The 22,166-nt window shown below is 39.0% G+C and overlaps 1 protein-coding gene across 11 annotated transcripts in view; it reads right to left on the bottom strand.

Annotated features, from left to right (window-relative positions):
- The window catches only part of PAK3 (p21 (RAC1) activated kinase 3), a 291,282-nt gene that overhangs the window by 76,262 nt on the left and 192,854 nt on the right, over positions 1-22,166 (bottom strand). For 7 of the 11 annotated variants that reach the window (XM_050776541.1, XM_050776543.1, XM_050776539.1 and 4 more), the window contains 3 exons: positions 8,109-8,209; positions 3,746-3,790; positions 2,419-2,572 (listed from right to left, as the gene is read on the bottom strand). In XM_050776541.1, the coding sequence (XP_050632498.1) occupies positions 2,419-2,572; positions 3,746-3,790; positions 8,109-8,209 (300 nt within the window). The remainder of the gene's footprint in view (positions 1-2,418; positions 2,573-3,745; positions 3,791-8,108; positions 8,210-22,166) is intronic. The other 4 variants (XM_050776548.1, XM_050776546.1, XM_050776547.1 and 1 more) reach the window with 1 other exon arrangement.

Genomic DNA, 22,166 nt, shown 5'->3' with positions numbered 1-22,166 from the left:
AGGGCTCAGAAGAAGACAGAAAAATGTGGGGAATTTGGAACTTCGTAGAGGTTTGTTGAATGACTTTGTCCAAAATGCTGATAGCAATATGGACAATAAAATTCAGGCTGAGGTAGTCTCAGATGGAGATGAGGAACTTTTGGGAACTGGAGCAAAGGTGACTCTTGTTATGTTTTAGCAAAGACACTGGTGGCATTTTGCCCCTGTCCTAGAGATTTGTGGAACTTTGAACTTGAGAGAGATGATTTAGGATATCTGGTGGAATAAATTTCTAAGTAGCAAAGCATTCAAGAAGTAACTTGGGTATTGTTAAAGGCATTCAGTTTTATAAGGGAAACAGAGCATAAAAGTTTGGAAAATGCGCAGCCCGACTATGTGATAGAAAATAAAAACTCATTTTCTGGGAAGAAATTCAAGCCAGTTGCAGAAATTTGCATAAGTAGCAAGGAGCCTAATGTTAATCCCCAAGACCATGGGGAAAATGTCTCCAGTCCATGTCAGAGAACTTCACGGCAGCCCCTCCCATTACAGGCCCATAGGCCCAGGAGGAAAAAGTGGTTTGTGGGCCAGCTCCAGGGTCCCTGTACTGTGTACAGCTTGGGGCTTGGTGCCCTGTGTCCTAGCTAATCCAGCTTTATCTGAAAGGGGCCAACACACAGCTCAGGCTGTGATTTCAGAGGGTGGAATCCCCAAGCCTTGGCAGCTTCCACGTGGTGTTGAGCCTGCACATGCACAGAAGTCAAGAATTGAGGTTTGGGAACATACACCTAGATTTCAGAAGATGTACGGAAATGCCTGGATGCTCAGGCAAAAGTTTACTGCAGGGTTGGGGCCCTCATGGAGAACCTCTGCTAGGGCAGTGCAAAAGGGAAATATGGGGTCAGAGCCCACACACAGAGTCCGTACTAGGGCACTGCCTAGTGGAGCTGTGAGAAGAGGGCCACCATCCTCCAGACCCCAGAATGGTAGATTCACTGAAAGCTTACACCATGCACCTGGAAAAGCCACAGACACTCAACAGCAGCCTGTGAAAGCAGCTGGGAGGGAGGCTGGAACCTGCAGAGTCACAGGGGTGGAGCTGCCCAAGACCATGGGAATCCACCACTTGCATCAGCATGACCTAGATGTCAGACCTGGAGTCAAAGGAGATCATTTTGGAGCTTTAAGATTTGACTGCCCCGCTGGATTTTGGACTTGCATGGGCCCTGTAATCCCTTTGTTTTTGCCAATTTCTCCCATTTGGAATGGCTGTATTCACCAAATGCCTGTACCCCTATTGTATCTAGGAAGTAACGAGCTTGCTTTTGATTTTACAGGCTCATAGGCAAAAGGGACTTGCTTTGTCTAAGATGAGACTTTGGACTGTGGACTTTTGTGTTAATGCTGAAATGAGTTAAGACTTTGGGGGACTGTTGGGAAGGCGTGATTGGTTTTGAAATGTGAGGGCATGAGATTTGGAGGGGCCAGGGGCGAAATGATATGGTTTGGCTGTGTCCCCACCCAAATCTCAACTTGAATTGTATATCCCAGAATTCCCACATGTTATGGGAGGGACCCAGGGAGGGGTAATTGAATCATGAGGGCTGGTCTTTCCCATGGTATTCTCATGAAACTGAATAAGTCTCATGAGATCTGATGGGTTTATCGGGGTTCTTCACTTTTTTTTCCTTCTCATATTCTCTTGCTGCTGTCATGTAAGAAGTGCCTTTCACTTCCCACCATGATTCTGAGGTCTCCCCAGTCATGTGGAACTGTAAGTCCAATTAAACCTCTTTTCCTTCCCAGTCTTGGACATGTCTTTACCAGCAGCATGAAAATGGACCAATACAGTTGCTTATAGTGCAAATTTGAACATCAAAGCTCCAAACAAAGACTAAATCTACACACTAGCAAATGAGGTCAAGATTTGGCAATAACATGGATATTTCAATTTCTAAACATAGTGAGATATAGTTTTCTCTTTTCGGTCTGATTTGGGGGTCTTATCAAAATAACCTGACACCAAACAAAATGTGTGCTGTGTCATCATGCTGCAAATCAATGAATCTAAGGGACAAAATAAATTTCCAGAGACCATGGTTTCATGCATGCAACTCTTACTTAATGAACATATCACAAAGCTCGATAAATGACTGAGTGTCTTTATGACAGTAAAGAGACAACAATTGTCACTACCAATTCAAGCTCACAACTACTACTTCACTAAATAATTACCTTATTTTGATTCTAAAAATACTTGAGTTATATAACTTAACATCAACCTCAAATTCTGACTCATTTTTTGGCTTCCTTATGTTGATGGCATTTGAAGAAGGTACTAGAACTGACTTCAAATGTCCCACAGACATTTTGTTCTCAACATCACGCTCTGAGATTGAAATTACTTCTTCACCTTTGATACCACAGACTTCCTCTTACCTCCTGATGTAAAGCTCATGTATTTCTGGTTGTTGACTGTTTCTTTGGAATCATAGAATTTGAGAACATCTAGAACAGCTTGGGGGTTCTTCTTCTGTTCCAATTTTGTTATGTTGGAGGTTTGGAGTAATCGTGCCCATTGCTCGGGAATTCCCTGTGGACAACCAAAGGGAAAGAATGGTGGCTCAGAACATTCTGCAGCAGCACTTTTATGTTCCAGTAAAGTTCTTCACCAAGAAGCCCATGCTACCTGTAGGATTACACTTGGGAAACTGAAGTTACATTCTAGATTTAAAGTTAGTAACTTAATAATGCAATCATTCTCTTCTCTAATTAAAACACATAGGTAAAACTAGGATCCAACTTAAAAAGGGTGGGTGGGAGTATGACTGTGATAGAAAAAAAAAAGCGCATGAAAATCACCTCCATATTGACTCTGCTCATCCATGAAATGATGTTTACGGCTTAGCTTATTTTTTTTCTGGCGACTCAGGGCAGACATAGCAAGACTTCTCTAAATTTGTGCACAGCATAGTAAAGTGCAGATCAATGGGTTTTATGACTGGAATAACATAAGCTGTTTCTGGTCATGTTGTAATCAGAATATATTTAAGAATAAAAGGAAAGGATCACCCTTGGTCAGGTTATACTTCATGATTACAAAATGTAATTTTTTGGGTCTAGAGCTTTACTATAAAGTCAGGTCGGTAGGAGAAAAAAATAGAATTGTGGAGGAGCAAGAACCACTGAGATGTTAAACAGTAACATTAATGCTGCTTTGGGCATTTTCCCTGCAGCTTTCTCCAGGGCATGCCCTCCTTCTCCTCTCCTCTCTCTCTCCCTTCCTCCTCACTTCATTTTTAGGCCACATAGAACCTGGGGACTATGAAAACCACGCCAAAGCCTTGTGAGAATTTATAATAATCTGAAGCATTTAGAGCAGAGAGGAGGGAGTATTTGGAAATATAACCAAGGAGAATTGCAAAAATTAGAGGTTAGCTTTGCATTGAGCATTCAACATTCTTTCCTACATGTTCAGCCTACAGAAGTCTCAATTTCATAATTATCCAACCTCCAAGAGAAACTTGGAGAGAGAAACAGACACACTATTCCTGAAGTGCATCCAGACACAATTTATGTGGCTTTGTCCTATGAAGTCTCGGCAAAACAATGTGTGACGTGGGCCTCCAGAGTTTGGGAATGACAACAAAAAAAGTGAGATAAGCCAAGCAACAACTCTACTGCACACACATGAACCTGCTGCTGCAGTGCTATGACATCTCAAAGAAGCACTTTGATGCAAGCTTCTTTTGGGCCTGTGACGCACCTCTGGGAGCTTCCCTGGGCACATCTGTGAGCCATAGAGATCTGGCTGTAATGGACGTAAATAAAGAAAGAAAAGAAAGTTAAAACAGAATGTGGGACAACTTAGAAGGTGGGAGGAGATGAAATCAATGGGTCTGAATGGGGGGAGTCCCTTCTAAAGTGGGGCGGTTATGAAAATAGGGAGGTTTTAACTAAATCAGGGACAGGACAGGCTACAGGACAACAGATTTAAGAGAACAGAGAAAATGACAATGTTCCAAAGTTTGGATGTATAATCCCACTTTTGGCAAGATGCTTCCTCCATAAATATGTATTAATAAGAATTACCATTAAATGATTGGAGAAATTATTAAAAGGCAGAAATATGAATTTGGAGGCAAGAAGGATGGTATCATGAAAAGCTTTGACAATAGTTTGTAAGTTGTTTTTTATAATTGGGTGACCACAGGTAGCCAATGGCCATGTGAGAAACTTACAAATTTCAGTTCCCAATTCTGGTTAACCAATTTTAGTTTCAAAAGTGTGTATGTGGCTAAAATTCAAAGGATGGCTGTATGGAAACACTGAATTTTATTCTCATTGATGTGATTCTTTTTCACTTTGTAGCTAAAGTCATGGCTGGCTTAGAGAAAACTAGGTAAAGAACATTCCCACACAGCCAGACTCTATATTTTAAGTTTCTTAGATATTTAGACTAGGGAAAGGGAAACCGTTCCATTTCAAACCATATATATATAATTTCCATTTTAGTACTGCAGTTCTAAAATCCCACTTCCCACAAAATAAGACAAGATATAAGGTAACAGCTTTGCCTAAATAAAGATCTCTCAAATGCTACAGAAACATGCTTGACCCAACTGGCTTGATTTTGGATATATGTCCTTGATTCCTGGTATTTGGGGTTACTCCAAGCACAGTGAAATGACACTTTTACATGCATTTTTCACGCGGCTAGATGCTAAAGCCTTAAGCCAAAAATTTGAACTCAGGAGCCCATGCATTATCCCAGTTCTGATTCTAAGTGCAATTAATAGCATTTGGTTAATACCGTAATGGCCAAAGGAGTTATTAAGTGTTACAAATTGAGGTATGCATTGCACATTACCACTAGAGCAGACGTTACTGGCGTAATCATTACCATAATCATTAGAATATTTGCAGTTATTATACATTCCCATGGCACTTCTAAGCTTTTGTGATAAATAGTCTTATGATCACTAGACAGCAGGAAAAAATGCTGTCAATAGCAAAAAATCCTCCAGACAACTATACTTACCACATGACTACACTGCTGACATAATTTTGACTATACTGCTGACATTTCTTTTTTCTAAGTTGAGACAAACCCAATTATCAATAAAACCTGACATTCAAGTTTGAATGTATGCCACAAAGGCACATAGTCATAAAGCCATCTCATTATGCCACATTGAGAAACTAATCCCAAAAGTCAGACAGCTAATGAAGACCTAAGAGTTTGAGCATCAGAAGCAGGAGCACATATCAATGCCTGACTGTGTATATGATACCAACTAGAAGTACATCAAGCTGGGGGTTGTCCAGTGTAGCCCAGGAGAATGGCAGCATGATATAACAAGCCAAGCATTTATCTTATCATAAGAAATGATAATTTATATCACTCATACCATTTTTCCCTCTGATTGACTTGAAGCGACCGTCACAGGTCTAGAGGTCTGGAAAGGGGAGTTCTGAAGTATTTGGGACAAAAATGGCAATATAAAGGGTAAGGACCTGTAATCATTGAATACCAAAAATCTCACCTCCCAACCTACGTTTAGCTTCAGGGTCCAAGTATATGACCAGGTATACAAACAAGGTCATATGGGCCAATTAGCCAGAGAGTAATCACCAAGCAACACAGCAAATCAGTGTCCAAATATTCAAAATAACAAGCCCTTGTAAGACAACTGGATTAGATAGTTCAGCAAATTGCACAAAATTCAACCTAAACAACCACGATAATCAAACTTAACAATATGATCCCCTCCCAACACGCAATAAATTAGTGGTGCATTGACAATTAGGACCCAATTCTAAATCCTACCAATAAAAACACTTTCTTGAAAGCTTTTTATAATTTGGCATGTTTAAATTTAATAAACATAATAATATAGTAAATGTAAACCACAGGTTAAAAAAGTACCAAAAAGGGCAGAATTTGGCATCTTTAAAAATAATGTATGAACAAGTAGTTACAAAAGATCATCAAGATGACAATAAAGTATTTCCATTTACCAAATTTAGCCTATGTCTATCTATATATTCAATGGATTCATAACAATGGAATATTTCCAAACGGCTATCTTATTTCAAATTGGGGATATTTTTAGTGGGGAGAGGGGTATTTGTTTCATATGGTTTGGCTGTATCCAACTGTTTTTCATCATTGGAAAGATAGCCTATCACTTTGGGTTCTTTGGGTTCTAATTGACAGCAAAATGAAAATGACTGGTGCTGCAGTTAGCAAGATGGTGGTGATTTACTTTCTTTCATTTCCATTCAGAATCCAGAAAGATAAATGAAAGAGCTAGAGAGAGAGATACTGTATAATAAGATGACAAGTAAGTTTGAAAAGTGGAAAGAATAAAATATTGGAAAGCAACTAGAATGTCACATGGGATAACTGGATGAGAAAATTTTCACATCAGAAAACAAAAAGGAAGAAAAAAAGAAAAATAGTGAATGACAACAATAAAACGCAAGAGTAGTTTAAATGAGGAAAAGCACAGAGAACATTAAAATGTCAAAGCTGGAAAAATTAATAAAAAAGGGAAAAGTTATTAGGCAAAACCTTTATAAAGTTTAAGGGATTTTCTTGTTTCAAGTGTCAGCAAAAATAGTTAAAATATTTGTATAATTTTTAAAAAATATAAAGTTTTTCAGGTTATACAAATTACTTTTTTTCTGGTGGTGATGATGGTGGTGGTAGTGGTAATAGCAAGGCTGGAGTATCTAAGTGTGGCTAAGAGAATATTCTGCAAATATAGTAAAGACTAGGTTCAAACTCAAAGCCATTTGAGTAATGTCTCTGACTTTAATGATGAAATTGGTTAAATCTTACCTATCTCCACTTTATGTGTAAATATTTCTTAACGTTCTCCTCTGCTTGCTACCGAGAACGCAGAAATAATCAGCTCACACCACTTTACCAGGCCAAGGTGTTTACTGTTTCCATTTCCATTCTCATATCACTTACTTCCAGAATTGAAAAAATAAGATAATTTGACTGTCAATTCAGCAACATTGTTTGCTTCTCCACATAGATTAATTTGTTCCTTCTTTTTTTTCCACTTAATCATATAACACAGTCTATTCACTACTATGCTATGAAACAAAAAACTCAACTACTTAATATGTAAATTTCTCTCTGGTTTAACAGCACAGGAATTGATAGTGATGGCTCTATCAAAGATTTTTCTTGAAATGCCCTCAAAATTACTCCTTATTTCAGAATGTACATTTTGATGGAGTTCATTAATAGCATGGAAAAAGGTAGTTGACCTTCCTGGGGACATATTTCTAGCCATAGCCACATCTTTTCCCTCATTGATCTAAAAAAAAAAAAAAGTTACCAGTTCTTTTTTTAAAAAAAGTATAAAATTTCATAGATCTGAGATCTTATGCTGTTTGAGCACTACAAATATTCAGCAAAAGTCTTGATCTATAGCTATGGTCTATCCAGAGAATTCTCATCGGTATTTACTATGGATTGCATAACATCTCTAGAGAGAGATATCTAGAGAGAGAGGAGAGAGATGCACATAACAACTAGAACATACATGATATATCCATCAAAATTTCTTCTTGAAATATAAGGTTTGTTTTTTGAATATCTGCAAAATGTACCTACTAAAAATTATAAAATAATCTACGTTCTTGAAATCAAAGGGAAAAGCAGGCCAGTTCCATAGAGATTCTTGGTTAGTGTAGTTAACTGAGCTGGGTATTCTAGGTTTTAATGTAAAGCCTGAAATATTTTTATGGATTATTTTCACTGGCCAAGGTGAGTAGATGATTCTCTGATTCAGTTCACTTGATAAGAAAAAGCTCAGGCAGTGTCTCTCTGCCAGGAGTACAATTTCTGTGCCATGGTTAGTTAATATTTTCAACCAAGTTGAAACTATACAGTGATCAAACTTTTTTAAAAGATGGACAAAATAATTCGGCCAATGCTGTTGCCATCCTCTATTTCCATCTATGATTGCCTAGGCAATGTCCATCTTATTTGGAACCATCAAAAATATTAAGTCTGACATTTTGGGACATGGCAATTCTTGCTTGAAACCTATTTTCACAAGGGAATTCTTTCGTGGCTTACAAAACAAAACAAGAAGCTTACTTACAGTGAATTCCCCGGTGACTGCATCAAACCCCACATGAATCGTATGCTCAAAGTCTGAAGGAAGAGAGATCTCTGGGCGCTCTTTCTCCTTCTTCTTATTGGCTAAAGGCAAAATGTTAACATGTATTTATTTGGGGTATAGTTTTGGCATCCACAAGTTGTACAATTAGGTTCATCAAAAGAATTACAAAGTTGAAAGACAATTGATTCCAACGCAATTTTAACAACACTTAACTCCAGAAAATCCAATTATTTGCAGAAGTAGCTAAGAGTATGATGACAAATGTTATGTCCAAATAATTCAAAATTTCCAAAACTCATTTGAAACAATTCTCTCATTCAAACTGATTTCTGCCTTTTACCAGTGTAACCAGGAGGTATCTAGGGATATTGTGCTTAACTGGCTTTGTTGAATCAAATACCACTTACTAAGGAAGAAATTCATCATACACAAGTCAAGCTAAGGCATACTATTAGAAAGAACGAACAGAAAAGAAAACCACTTCAGCTTTCGATAAAGATATTGTGAATTGTTTCTATGTTAACAATAGCTAATAATCAAGTGGTTGGTACTTATTTAAGTTAACATGTTTATATTATTAACCATATCTTAATAGACTCTTCTATTAACAAGAATATCACTGCAAATCAATTATGTTACAAACCTTTTTTATTATCAAAAATATTTCAATCATTTCCTACCCAGCACTTTGCTAGTAAAAAGCTACAAATTGCTGCTTTTTTTTTTTTTTTACTGAATTAATTTTATTTAGTTTTCAGAAAACTTAAAGCCATTCCTTGGTTTAGTTTTTCTAGTGTGTAGTTATTTTTCCATGTTTCCATTATATTTTATCATATCAGCCATTCAAAAATCACTGTGTTTTTCAAGTAGCAGATTTTTCATAGTTACATATTTATAAATAAATGTATCAGTAGCTCATAATTTAAAAGCCTAAAAAGATATAATCACTGAATAAACTAAGTTGAGAACTATAGTCTATCTGGAAATAGTTCCCAGGAAGAAGTCACTGTGGAAACACTCTAAAATGGCATCTAGCAGCTTCCATAACACACTTATTTGCAGATCTGAGCATGTATCTCTGGTGAGGCTACATTTCACACTGAAAAAAATAGTACTCACCCTTCTAATACAGGGCAAGTCAGCATGAACCAGGTTTACTCAGTTAAAACCAATCAGCTTCAGAATTGCCAGGGTGGTCAATTTAGAACATTCTGGTTCAAATAGATGTTGCCTTGGCCTGAATTACAGACAACACTCAACCATATATTGATTAGTGGTTTTGTGGGTTACCCGTGATAAATTTTAAATTCAAAACTTTTCATGTTCAAAGGCTATTCTTATGACTTCTTGTCTCATTCCACTCTCTCTCACTGTTCCTTATCTCCAGCCACAAGACAGAGATATGGGGCAGAAATATGAAAACTGAACTAGTGTGAGGAAATATACAGGATCAGGAAATAAAGGTTGGGAGCAGGGGAACAAGAGTCACCCAAGGCCTTTGCCTGGCCATGGAGCACATTTAGGACTCATTTTGAAAAAACTACGTAAATGCCATATAACTTACCCTCAGTACAGATTCCATTTTTATAGTGAGCCTACATTATTCATGAATATTATTCTAACTCAATAGTGAAGTTTAGAGCTTTCTGTTGGTACTCCTACTTCCCTTGCATGTTTGTGAACTATAGCTAACATTTATACTTGTTCAACTACCATTTTTTACTTGTTCAGAAAGGCACTCTGGTCTCATCACTCCTTTTAAGGTGTCCTCGCCACTCCTGTAATCATTTTCTTACTTTTTCTCTTTCATGATGTCCCATCCATGCTGGCCATGGCTAGCTACTTCTCTTTTTACTTCCTTGACAATGTGGCCTGGCATTCCTCCTTTCTCAGTGACCGTTCTTTCTTTGATTGTCATTGCTTTTGACTTTGCTAGTTCAGTTTTTGGCCTTCTGCATTTCTTTCTCTATTGGATTGCCTCCACTCCCAAATACTAACTCAGGTAATTCCCTAATCTGTGGTTGGCAGGGGTGGATCCACATGTTGGGGGACCAAATACTTTATGTAACTTGAGAGGAAGGTTCCCTTTAAGTAAAAAACATTGTAATATTACAAATACAAATATACCGGGGCCCCTCCCAGGGCCTTGGAAGGGTTCCAGGCAAGTCAGGAATTCTGAAGGAGCAGTTTCATTCACTTCACAGTAACTAGCTCTTGGTAAGCTTTTTGGGGTCAATCTTCTGAAAAATCTGAAGAAAGCTATGGAACTTCTGCCCATAAAAATGTACTATATACATATACTTTCACAGATTCATAATTCCCCTGGACTCCAAGCTAAGAGCCCCTACCTTAATCTGTACCTCCAAACCTTCTATCAACTTGAATTCATGGCCCCTCTTGTCAGCAAATAAACTCTCCCAACTTTTCTGTTAGTAGCAAATTGACTAAACATTCCACTTGGGCTGAGTTATATGCAGAATTGGCTTAATGGTGTTCTCCTAGAAGGCCACCTGACTGCCAATCCCTTATCAGCCTGACTATGCAATTTTCTTCACTCAGGGCTAAACATAACAAAGGCAGGAAGCCCAAGTTTGCTCCTTTTCTAGTGTTCCCTATCTCAGTGAAATGATACCACTAACCACACAGATTAAAGAAGAAGCAAGGCCTTAGGCTCCTCCTCCTTTAGGCAGCTCTGAGCAATGAAAAAAAAATTATAATCCTCCTCTGCAATATGCAATTCAAATAAAAACAATACTAAGGCATAAATAATTAAGGAAGTGAAAAAGTTCTGATGTTCCTATGGTGATTGAGTCTTTTTTTAAGCTATATATTCAAAATTAAACTGTTTCCACATTACTAGATGCCATATACAAATGCTTTCTCTGGCTCCTGAGTAATCCAGCAGTGGCCCAGCTACCCAAACCAAGAATCTGGGAGTTGTCTTTCACTCCTTTATTTCTATGCTAATTGATCATCAAGTTTTATATATTCTATCTCCTAAACTGGTCTTGAATGTTGAATCTTCATCCCCACAAATAATTATCTTAGTCCAAGGCATCAGCACTTCTCACTTAGTGTCACTGCCTCCAATTTTATCCACTTCCATTCATTTCTCTACTCTGTGGCTAGATCACATTCTTGCATTTTGTGTGTGTGTGGTGTTGTTGTTGTTGTTGTTTATTTGTTTGTTTGATGGAGTCTCGCTCTGTTGCCCAGGCTGGAGTGCAGTGGCATGATCTCGGCTCACTGCAAACTCTGCCTCCTGGGTTCAAGTGTTTCTCCTGCCTCAGCCTCCTAAGTAACATTCTTGCCTTTAAGATGCTTAAATGCTGTCCCCTATTACCCGTAAGTTAAAAGTTCATGTTTCTTACCATGATATCCAAGGGCCTGCATGATATGTTCCTAGTTTACCACTCCAGCTTCTCTATTCTTGCCATGGGCCCTACTACTTATACACATTCAATGCTCCCTAAGCTGCCAGGCTTTCTCATACCTCCAAGCTTTTATACATGCCATACCTAGGCCTGGAAAGTCTTACTTCTTACCCTTTCCCCCAAATTTATGTGGATCACTCCTATTAGTCCTTACTCTTAAAGACTCACTCTTGGGCTTTTTCTCCTTTGGCAAGTCTTTTCCTATCTCCTCTCTGCAGACAAAGTTAAATGCCTGTCCTTTCATGCTCCCATAGAACTACTCAGTGTATACTTGGAGCTTGGTACCATCAGCATAGGATTATTTTTTACATATCTACCTCTCTATCTAAAATTTGAGATAATTGACAGTAAAGAGTGTAATTTATTTATTCTCACATTCCCCTGCAACTAGTTTGTACCTGCACACTTAATAGCTATCATGAATGGACACTCACCACGTGCCAAGTGTCTGAAGCTATCTCATTTAATCTCCACAACAGTCTTATGAGGTAGGTCTTATTCTTGTTTTATAGATGAGAAAAGCGAGACTTGATGGGGTTAAATCATATACCCAGGGTTACACAGGTGGCAAATATCAGAGCCAGGATTTGAATCTATGTCCCCACTTTGTCTCCAGAACCAAAGTTTTCAACAGTTAAACTATTTATTACCCAGTGGCATTAAAAAAAAAAAAAAAAAAAAGAAAAGAAAAAGAAAAAGAAAAAAAAAAAAAAAAAAAAAAACCTCTAGCTTTCAGTAAGTGTTTAGCAATAAACTAGACCCTAGATGAGAACCGGTTTTTGTTTTGTTTTGTTTTGTTTAGATACACTAAAATGTCTGTATCACCCTGCAAAATTCTGTGAGCATTTGTCATTTATCTTAAGGCTCAACCTGGTCAGCTCTCTGGGTTGACATTTGCAGAGAGCAGAAGTCCAAAAAAGTATCACTTTCTAAGTGTATCTCCCATATTCTATTGGAACTCAGAACAAGGCTACAAATTGCTGCCTGGACCACAAACTGCAAACAGCATTTGGCCTTGAGATCTACTGGGAGTTCCAGTTGTAATTCCTAGGGCCACCTAATTTCTCCAGAATCTCTCATCCCGACATCTTTCTCTATTCTGCTACTTCATAAAGAATGAGAAGCCCCTCTAGTCACCTATCATCTTTTATATGCCCACCCCATAAAAGATGAGTTCTTTTACCAGCAAGAGTTTGTCCTGTCAGAAACATTTTTTTTTCTACATTTTCTACCTCTTCCTTCACCTCTTGCCTTAGGTTTTCATACTTCACTGTACATCATTTTCATCTGAGAACTTAAAAAAAGAGAGAGAGATGCCATCTCCAGAGATTCAGATTCAGTTAGTCTGGGGTAGCCCTAGGCATCTTTGTTTTTTAAAATTCCTCAGGTATTTCTATTACATAGCTGGGATTGAGAACAACGACTTTAGACCCTACTATCCAATGAGGGTACCGCTTCCTTAGATAAGACTGGTGGAGGCTGCTCACCCTTTCTCATCCCAAGCCTGTAGGCCTGAGAGAACGGAGAAGGCAGACTTCCTCTTTTTCACTCAAAACGATTCGAGATCAGTACTTCTACACTTGCCTACAAAATCCTCTCTTTTGAGATTATCACCACCTAGTTCTCCTGGCCAAGTGCATTGTTTGCCATTGAGGACTCTGGCTCCCAGTCTTCCTTCCTACATTCTGTGCTGCCACCACTGTGTGAAACAGGATATTAATGGACACCTCCTTCATACCCTTTCCTTATGGATCCTTGATCTCTCTCAACTCTAATGAATTTTACCTCCCTTCCACTTCTGCAATCATTCCTACGGCCATCTTTTAAACCATTGGTTCTCAAGCAGGGTTGCACATCAGAATAACCTGTAGAGTTCCATAAAATACCAATGTCTAGAGTCCACCAATAACCTACTCTATCAGGATTTCTGGGGATGAAACCTGGGCAAATGAATTTTTAAAACTCCAGAGATAATATGCAGCCAGAGTGGAGAACCATAGTTGCCCCAAATCTTTTTATTATCCAGAATAACCCTTTCTCTGCAATATTCAACCTTGTTACCTCATTCTCTGAGCTCAGCTTCTCATCTGGCTAACCCGCTAATTGTTTCAAGTGCTTACTCCTATTTTATTTGTTCTTTGATCTCAACGAGACCTCAATTTCTAGAAGGTAATGGGGAATATTGAAACAGGACAATAATAGCAGATTTGTGTTCCAAATATCATTCTAGTCACTTCCATTTTTGGCCAATTTCTCAGCTCCCTTCTGGCTGAGATTCTATGGTCCAGCATGTAAATTGCTCTTATGCTTCTGGAAAATTTCACTCTTTGACTTCTTGTTATAATTGTCCTATGAAACCCTTCCCTAATGGAATCCAACTATGAAAGCTCTCCACTTCTATGTCAAGGCTGCCAAGAGTTGCTGGAGGGAAATGATACAGCCATGCATATTGGTTGGTGCTTATAATAGTTGGGTCATTAATGGTGCTTGACAATAGTTTCCTCACCCCTTGCCAACTTCCCTTTCCAGTCACCACACCTAATATTCTAGAAATTCAGAACTCCACTCTAACTTCAGCTCTACCCCCTCCTCCCTTACTTTCAGCATGTGACCTTCCTTCTACTTCACCGAGATAAATGGAGGGACTCCTTTATTTCAGTTGAAAATTCCTTTGATTTCACTTTCTCTCCCACCCCTGTGAATTTATCTCCATCAGTAGCATCTTCTTCTCTTCTCCTGCCTCACTGCTGTCACCTTCTACCTAAAGTGAATCCACCAATTATGCTCTATTTCTTCTTGTATCCTCAATCTCTCCGTCTCTACTGGCACTTCTCTTTTGGCTTAAAAAACATGCTGAGATCACTGTTGTCCTTAAAAATTAAAATGCCTCTGCTTCTTCACATACTTCTCTAGCTGTTATAGTCTCAGCTTTTCCTTCTTTAGGTTGAACTTTTTGAAAAGGCAATCTAGATTTACTTAGCTCTCACTCCTCAAACCAGTGTAATGGCTCCCCTAAAGTCACAAATTAGCCTCCTCCTTGACCAGTGGCTACTTTTCTGTCCCTACAAGTGTGGACCTTTAGTCAAAACTGACATTTGTGACCATGAACTTCTTGAAGCTAACATTTCCCCCACCTTCTTTCATACAACTCTTTCCTAGAGTCTATTTCTGCATTTCTCAGTTTTCTTTCTCAGCCTCATTTGCAGGCGCTTCTTTCTGTTAGTTCTTTAAATACTATGGGGAATATTAGGAGCTATCCTAGGTCCTCATCTCTTCTCATCAACACACTTCTCCCTTGGGTCATCTCATCCACATGCATGATTTCAATCCCCATTGACACTAGTGATTCTCCATATATACCTCCAGCCCTGACACCTGTGTTGCACCCCAACCCCAGGTAGTTAACTGGCTACTGAACACCTCTATTTAGGTACCTCACAGACCCCTCACACTAAATATTTTCAAAATCAAGCCTAATTATTTAACTAATTATCTAATTAACTGCTTTTCCCCATCTAAAACAAGAAATAACAATTCTTCTTTTGTTTCCTAACTCAACCTTCTCCAGCTCTTCCTCTCACCATCTGATTAGTTGTCTAGTTCTATGAATTCTCCTCCCTAAATAGTCCCTCTGCATTGTCCTCTCTTATTGCTGTTACTGGCCCTTAAGCCAGGCCACTCTCATTTCTCACCTGTATGACTCCAACAGCCTGACTGGTCTCTTTCCCTCTCTTCCCGATTCCTCCTGTGGCTAGAGTGATATTTTAAAACACAAATCTGGTATCATTGCCCTGCTTCAATGTTCCCCCATTGCCTTCAGAATTAAATTTAAACCCCTTAGCATGGCATAGATAAGCCCTCCAGGATCTGGTCCTCACTTACATCCACAGTTTCTTCTCCTACCCCTCTCCCACTCTCAGAGCACCAGTTTTTCGTTTTTTTGTTTTTTTTTTTGAGACGGAGTCTCGCTCTGTCGCCCAGGCTGGAGTGCAGTGGCCGGATCTCAGCTCACTGCAAGCTCCGCCTCCTGGGTTCACGCCATTCTCCTGCCTCAGCCTCCCGAGTAGCTGGGACTACAGGCGCCCGCCACCTCGCCCGGCTAGTTTTTTGTATTTTTTTTAGTAGAGACGGGGTTTCACCGTGTTAGCCAGGATGGTCTCGATCTCCTGACCTCGTGATCCGCCCGTCTCGGCCTCCCAAAGTGCTGGGATTACAGGCTTGAGCCACTGCGCCCGGCCCAGAGCACCAGTTTTTCTGAACTACTTGTAGTTGTATTCATAGAAGCCCAACTAACAGCGTGTCATGCCTACTGCCTTCAAAATGATGGTCTTTCTACCTGGGATGCCATTCACTCCTTAATGGCTAGCTCTATGCTAGCCATTTAAGACTCACCTCAGTTCAATAATCATCTCCTCCAGGAAGCCTTCTCTAACCACCCCTTCCTTCAGTCTTGAATAATTGCCTCTCCTCAGTTCTCACTCCTACATATTACACTTACCACACTAAACTCTAATCGTTGAATAACTTATCTGTGTCCCTGACTAGACCTTTGGTTCTTTAAAGCCAGGGACTGGGACTTTTTCACCTTTGTACCCTAGCACCTACCTAGCACAGCATCTGACTCAATGTTTAATGAATAAGCAAATGAACAAAAAATGAATGGATGAATGAAAGACCTTCATTATATGAAATGAGGCCCAGTAAATGGGGACAGGTCATGCCTATTTGCTGTTATGTGTTCATAGAAGAGGAGAAGATGACTGATGTCTGCCAAGAAGGCCTAAGGGTGAGGAGTATATTTTAGAGTTGTTTTTGTAGTTAAAGTTGTTATTGGTGGCGTTGTTGCTGTTTTTACCCCAACAGTGGGAATGACTCTGTATTCATTCAGGCACACCTCTTGCCAGGTACCACTTGGGAGCCAAACGCATATATGGCAACATAGCTCGGCATGGTTCAAGGTTGAGCAAAGCAACCAATTCTCCCCCCAGACGAAATCCCTAGATGGTGCTATGGCTGCCTTCTGAAAGCAATTTAGAAAGCTGTGGCATGAGTCTTCCTTGTTGTAGGAGTTCCATTTGTTATCTTCCCCTAAAATTCCTGGAAGTTTTGTTGGGCCTACTCACTGGATGTCATATGGTCATTTTCAGATTTATTTTTTAGAACACTTTCTAGCTTCTTGGAAACAGAGCATGCAGGAAAAGAAAAAGGATGACAGAAGACAGACATAGGAAAATGCTTTCCTACATAAATTTAGCCTAAAAGCACAAAACAACCATCATCTTTTTAAAAGCAATGAAAAGCATGCAAAATATTATGGTACATGTCATAATTTTATAAGCAACATTTAAAGCCTTGTTAATACAGAAAGCTAAAAGCAAAATATTGTATAAAGCATTTTTGATGCAGAAATAATTTTTCTAAAGAAAAATAAACACATAGTCCAGCTAGTTCTATGAGGCAAGCATTTTACAACCCTGGCTCTAAAACACAACTTCCTCCTGCTACTGTCCCAGCTTCTTTTCCTTTGAATCAGCGAGCCAGTTAGCAACTACATTGAATTGTGGATCAATGTAGTGACAGGTTATTCTGGGTGATTCATTAGAAACTTAAGTAACATCCTGAACTTGCAATCTAACTGGGAAAATAACCTTAATAAACAAGAAATAGCAACAGATACTGCCAAAGAAAATTAGGTGCTAAGTTGGGCAGAATAGAGTATAGTAGCATGTCAAAGAAAAGATCACAGAAATCCGTGGTAGACAGTCAGGGCTTACTGGAGGAGGCATGTCTTGAGAAATGGGCCTTAAAGACTGGATCCTAGATGCAAGGGTAAGTCATCTCAACTAGGAAGAACAGTAAAAGTAAAAGCTTAGAAGTAGGGATGTATATTGCATGTTGATGAAGAAATGAGAAGACACAATAAATAAGTAGGGTGTAGCCTTGGAAATCAGGAAGGGAAGAAAGATGAAATCGGAGGTGGTAATACAAAATGTGCTGAGAAAGGTTTTTGAATAGTTGAATGACACAATAAAAAAAAGGTGTGAGAAGACAAGCTAGATAACTGTGTGCTGCTAAGGTACACATGCCATGGTGGGGGCAGGCTTCCAGATGGTTGCTGTTTCACTCAGGTGGAAGAGGAGAATGAATGGTGGGAGTGGAATGGGGAGGACCTCCCTACCACTGTATCTGTTGTCTCTAAGATCAATTACTGGACATTTCCGACAAACTCGGGGTGTGTGTGTGTGTGTGTGTGTATGATTTCTGCAACTATGTTGAAAATTACATGAGGATAGGGAACCTTGTCTCATACGTAGTATCCCTCACAATATTCAGCACAGAGCTAGGCACATAAAAAGTAGGCAAAACTCTTTTCTGAGTGGTATATAAGCAGTTAAAAACATGCTCCAGATTCTAATTTTTAAACTGAGATAGCTAATAAATTAAATCTGTGCTCAAAGTCAGAATGCAGCCCAGATTTGTACATTGGCTGGATACCCATGTCTCTATCCTGTGGTCTTCCATTAAGCCCTTTGAGATAAAGGAAGCCTAATAAAACATTCCGTTGGGAGGCTTGTAGTGAAGTTGCTGGGGCTGAGGCCCTCCTGGGAGGTGCACTTATCTCATAATCCCTAGCTTGACACCAGAAGCCCTTGTCCTTCTTTCCACCCTTTGTCCCCCTCACCCTACCCAGATGCAATCTGTATTCATTCAGTGTTATATATTCCTAAAGCCAAACAACTTTTGTAGACACAGGGACCACTTCTGGCAGAAACAGTGGAGATGGCTAGGTTAGAGATCTGTCATATTTAAAGGCTATTTTTCATCTCAATATTCCTGAGCATTGATTTGGGAAATCCATGTTGAAAGGATATAGAAGTCTTATTAAAGGGCCATCCACCTCCTACGGGTGACATCCTTCATTTTCCTAACAAATGATCCTTAATGACTCGGTTACTCTTTAGCTGGATGATAGACGCTTTTGGTGTTTCACTGATTTATCTGTTACTAAGAGGCTGTCAGTTAGTGCCCCAAACAGGTCATTTACAAAATGTTGCCTTTGGCCTGTAAGAAATGAAATGCCTTAGTGTCTACTTAGCTACCAGGAAAGTGAATTAAGTACTGTGGTTGTTCCTTTTTTTACTTTAAAAAAATGCCATTTTGCTCTATCCTCTGATTTGTGGGTCACAGGGCACACTGTGCCATAACCCTCCTTAGGGAAGCCTTCTGAAGCCTTCCTTATACTTAGGTAAGCAGTAAGTATCTCAGAATAGTTCTTCCTATGACAACAGCAGCCCTGCAGGTTTCAAAGAGGCAGGCGCTCATTTGTGAGAGCAATAGTTCCAGAGGGACTGATTTCTGCAAAGCATATTCTAATCCCTGAGACATCTGCTCTGTAAACAAGTATCCTGTTTGGGGGCATATTACAAGAGGGGACCCACAGGAATTTCTCAACTCCTGGATTTACAAGAAGTACATTTCCCTGTACACAAGGAGAGATCAGTTCTTTTGTTTACACCTAATTTTTTTTTTTTTTTTGGTATAAAGAATATCATTGTGTGGGCCTACAAATTTATTTATTTTTTGCATTGGAAATATGTGAAAGTACTATGTGGTGACTACAATAGAAAGATAGGCATAAAAATAGATTTTATTGTTGGCAGTAAGTATTTAAAGCAACTGACAGTACACGGTGAATAAAAATTTAAAAAAATTCCACATAACAGCCATATTTCTGGCTTACACTTAGCATCTTAGGCAAATACATATTGATTCTGAGCAGAAAAGGAAGGTGTTCATTAAATGCGTAAGAGGGCCCAAATATCTTTTACATACTGGATCATGAATGAATCTAAGGGAAGGGATGATAGGTGACTCTTGTGTTCTATTTTAATATTCCATATTTTTCTTTTTTACAAAAGCTAGTTACTTCCTGTTAGCAAATTAGGTCCTCAGGAGGAATAACTTGTCAAGATAAAGGTATGACTACTGTTGTATCCACTGAGGCACGTGGGTTCTACTTGCTTCTGTAAAAATTGAATTTTTGCATATTCCATTGGCTGAAACCTGTTTACAATCAAGCTACTCTCATTTTATGCAAGCAGTACAGTCTTCAACTACCGCTGGACTAGGAGTTGGGGGAATCCAAATTCTAGGTCTGCCTTGCTTTGTTATTAAGTAGTGGAGCAAATTTGTGGAAGTCATTTAACCTCTCTGAACTTCTGCCTTCCTCTGTAAAATGGGAATAATCCCTGCCTTATCTCCATCATAGGGAGTTTGAAGAAGGTAACTGCCATGAGAGGTTTGGAACACCTATAACGGCCTTCCAAAATACATCATCTTATTAGCAATATACTAAGTAACAGGGTGACTATGTTTAGACCTAGCACTTTCATCTTATGAGTGATATCCTTGGAAGTATATCTACTGAGAAAAGAGGATTAAACTGGGCCATTTTAAACATTCACTACTCTTATTATAATATATTTTATTATATTAGCAAATCTCAGAAGCATATAGTTGGGAAGGCCCATGGTGGAAGGTCCATTCTCCTGCCTTCGTGTAGAAATTGCTAAAGCCATGAGATATCCAATGAAGATTCTAGAAAATGTCACTCTTAGTAACCTGTAGCATCCAATTAGCCTATCCGGAATTTATGTCTAGTTCCATTCTCTCTGGTGGAATATTAAGCCCATTTTCTCCTGCTAGGTCTTCAGTGGCTATGGAAAACAATATATGTCCTCCTCAAATTAGCAGGCTTTAATGTATAGATAAAAACTCATTGTGGTACCTGATTCTGCAAGAGTGGCCACAAGCCCAATTCACAGGTCAGATATTCCATGAGGATGACGGGATAGAGGAAGTAAAATGATAGTCACAGGTGAGCCCTTCAAGTCACCCCCACTCATACATGCAAACAGCTAACACCTTCAGTGGTATCATCTTCAAAAACATTCAGCAACAGTGATTATTCTGGGAAATCATTAGGAAGTTACCTCTTACTCATCTCCTTCTAGGCAACACGTACTGGTTCCACTTTCATTTGCATTCAATTGACATATGCAACAACTTTGATGGGAAACATTTGAAAACAAAAAGCAAAGATGAGGCAATGTCTTAATGAGACACTTCTGATCATGTGGATAATTATATAGGGTAAAAGTTTGAGGAGAAAAAACAGGCCTCATTTGCCTCAACAGGGAAAGCAACTTCATATCCCTTAGCCTTTGTCAATGTTCCTCTTCTTGCAACACTTCATTTTTTAAAACGTATCAAACTTCATGTTTGATACAGCACTCTTCTGTCTTCCCCTCTTATTCCATCCATCCTCTGTACCTTCTCCACCTCCTAATCTCCCTTTCAGTCATTACTTCCTCTCAATTTATTTCTCCCTGTGGCTTCTTTACCTTAGTGTAAACATCTCCCAATCCTACATTCCATACTTATTTTGGATTTGACTGTCTGGTGGTTTTAGGGGGCTACTATATTTGTGCCCAGTTTCCCTGTTCATTGGCCTTAAAGTGGAAGCACAGACCCTGGTAGATAGGGAGTGTGTGTCCTTATTCCACCTTCTTCCCATTTTAACACGGGTTGCCTAGGAGTAAAGGAGTAGTACAAGAAACTCTTCTATTGGGGCACAGCACTGACCCTAGAGGACAAGCAAGATGCCATGTCCTTCAGGTTTCCAAAAGGGCAGGGCAGTGATTTCCAAAGAGCACTCTTTGCTAAGCTGGATGGGCTACATTTGCAGAACCAAGAATGTAAGCACCATTCAGGATGTAGCAGTCTCTGATACCTGGCTTTCTGATAACAGAACCCTGAATTAATTGACACTCTTACACATTATTGGTGCAGTGATAATAACTTTGAGCTACTGCAAGATCCCAAAGGGTCTTCAGTATCACCAAAGAAAGATTTCATACTGTTATCACACTAAGTATATTTTATTGTGCATTAATTAGATGAAAGTTAGTAATATGCATTGACCAAAACATTTGATTAACAAGACCATAAAGGATAACTGAGAATTTTCTTTAATATAATTGTTGTGCAGCAAGGATTCCTGCTGTATAGAGTATATAGAAGATGACATACTCTAGGAATTAGAACAATATATATTCAATACAATAACAAAACTATATAGTACTTTAAGAACTCTTTCACATATATGAACATACTTATTTAGAACTTCAGCTTTTTAAAGTAAGCAATATGCAAGCCTATAAAGTACACACCAAAAAAACCCTACAAAACACCCAAAGCAAATGTTAGCATATCTACATTATCAAGAATATCTTCTCACCATCATTCCTTTCAAAAATATGTGAAAAAGTTCTTTCTTTCCTTTTGAGTGGCAATTTTTAAAAGTCCCGTCTTCTGAAATTCACATATGTTTCAAAGCACACTATCATTTTCATAAAGAAAAATGAAAGCCACTGCTGGCTTTTAGATGCTGGGAACATAGTTTACCACACATTCCCTTTGTCCCATTGCAAGGTAGTGTGATATAGTAAAGTAAGCATAGGGTTTGGAGTTAGAGAGACTTGGGAGGCCTCTGGCTTCTGTCATTTGCTATGTGATTCTACGTTGTCTACTTAAATGCTTT

Source organism: Macaca thibetana, chromosome X, assembly GCF_024542745.1.
Source record: "Macaca thibetana thibetana isolate TM-01 chromosome X, ASM2454274v1, whole genome shotgun sequence".
Classification (NCBI taxonomy): domain Eukaryota; kingdom Metazoa; phylum Chordata; class Mammalia; order Primates; family Cercopithecidae; genus Macaca; species Macaca thibetana.
The sequence above is the reverse complement of the archived record's forward strand: the minus strand, read 5'-3'. Positions and strand labels throughout refer to the sequence as shown.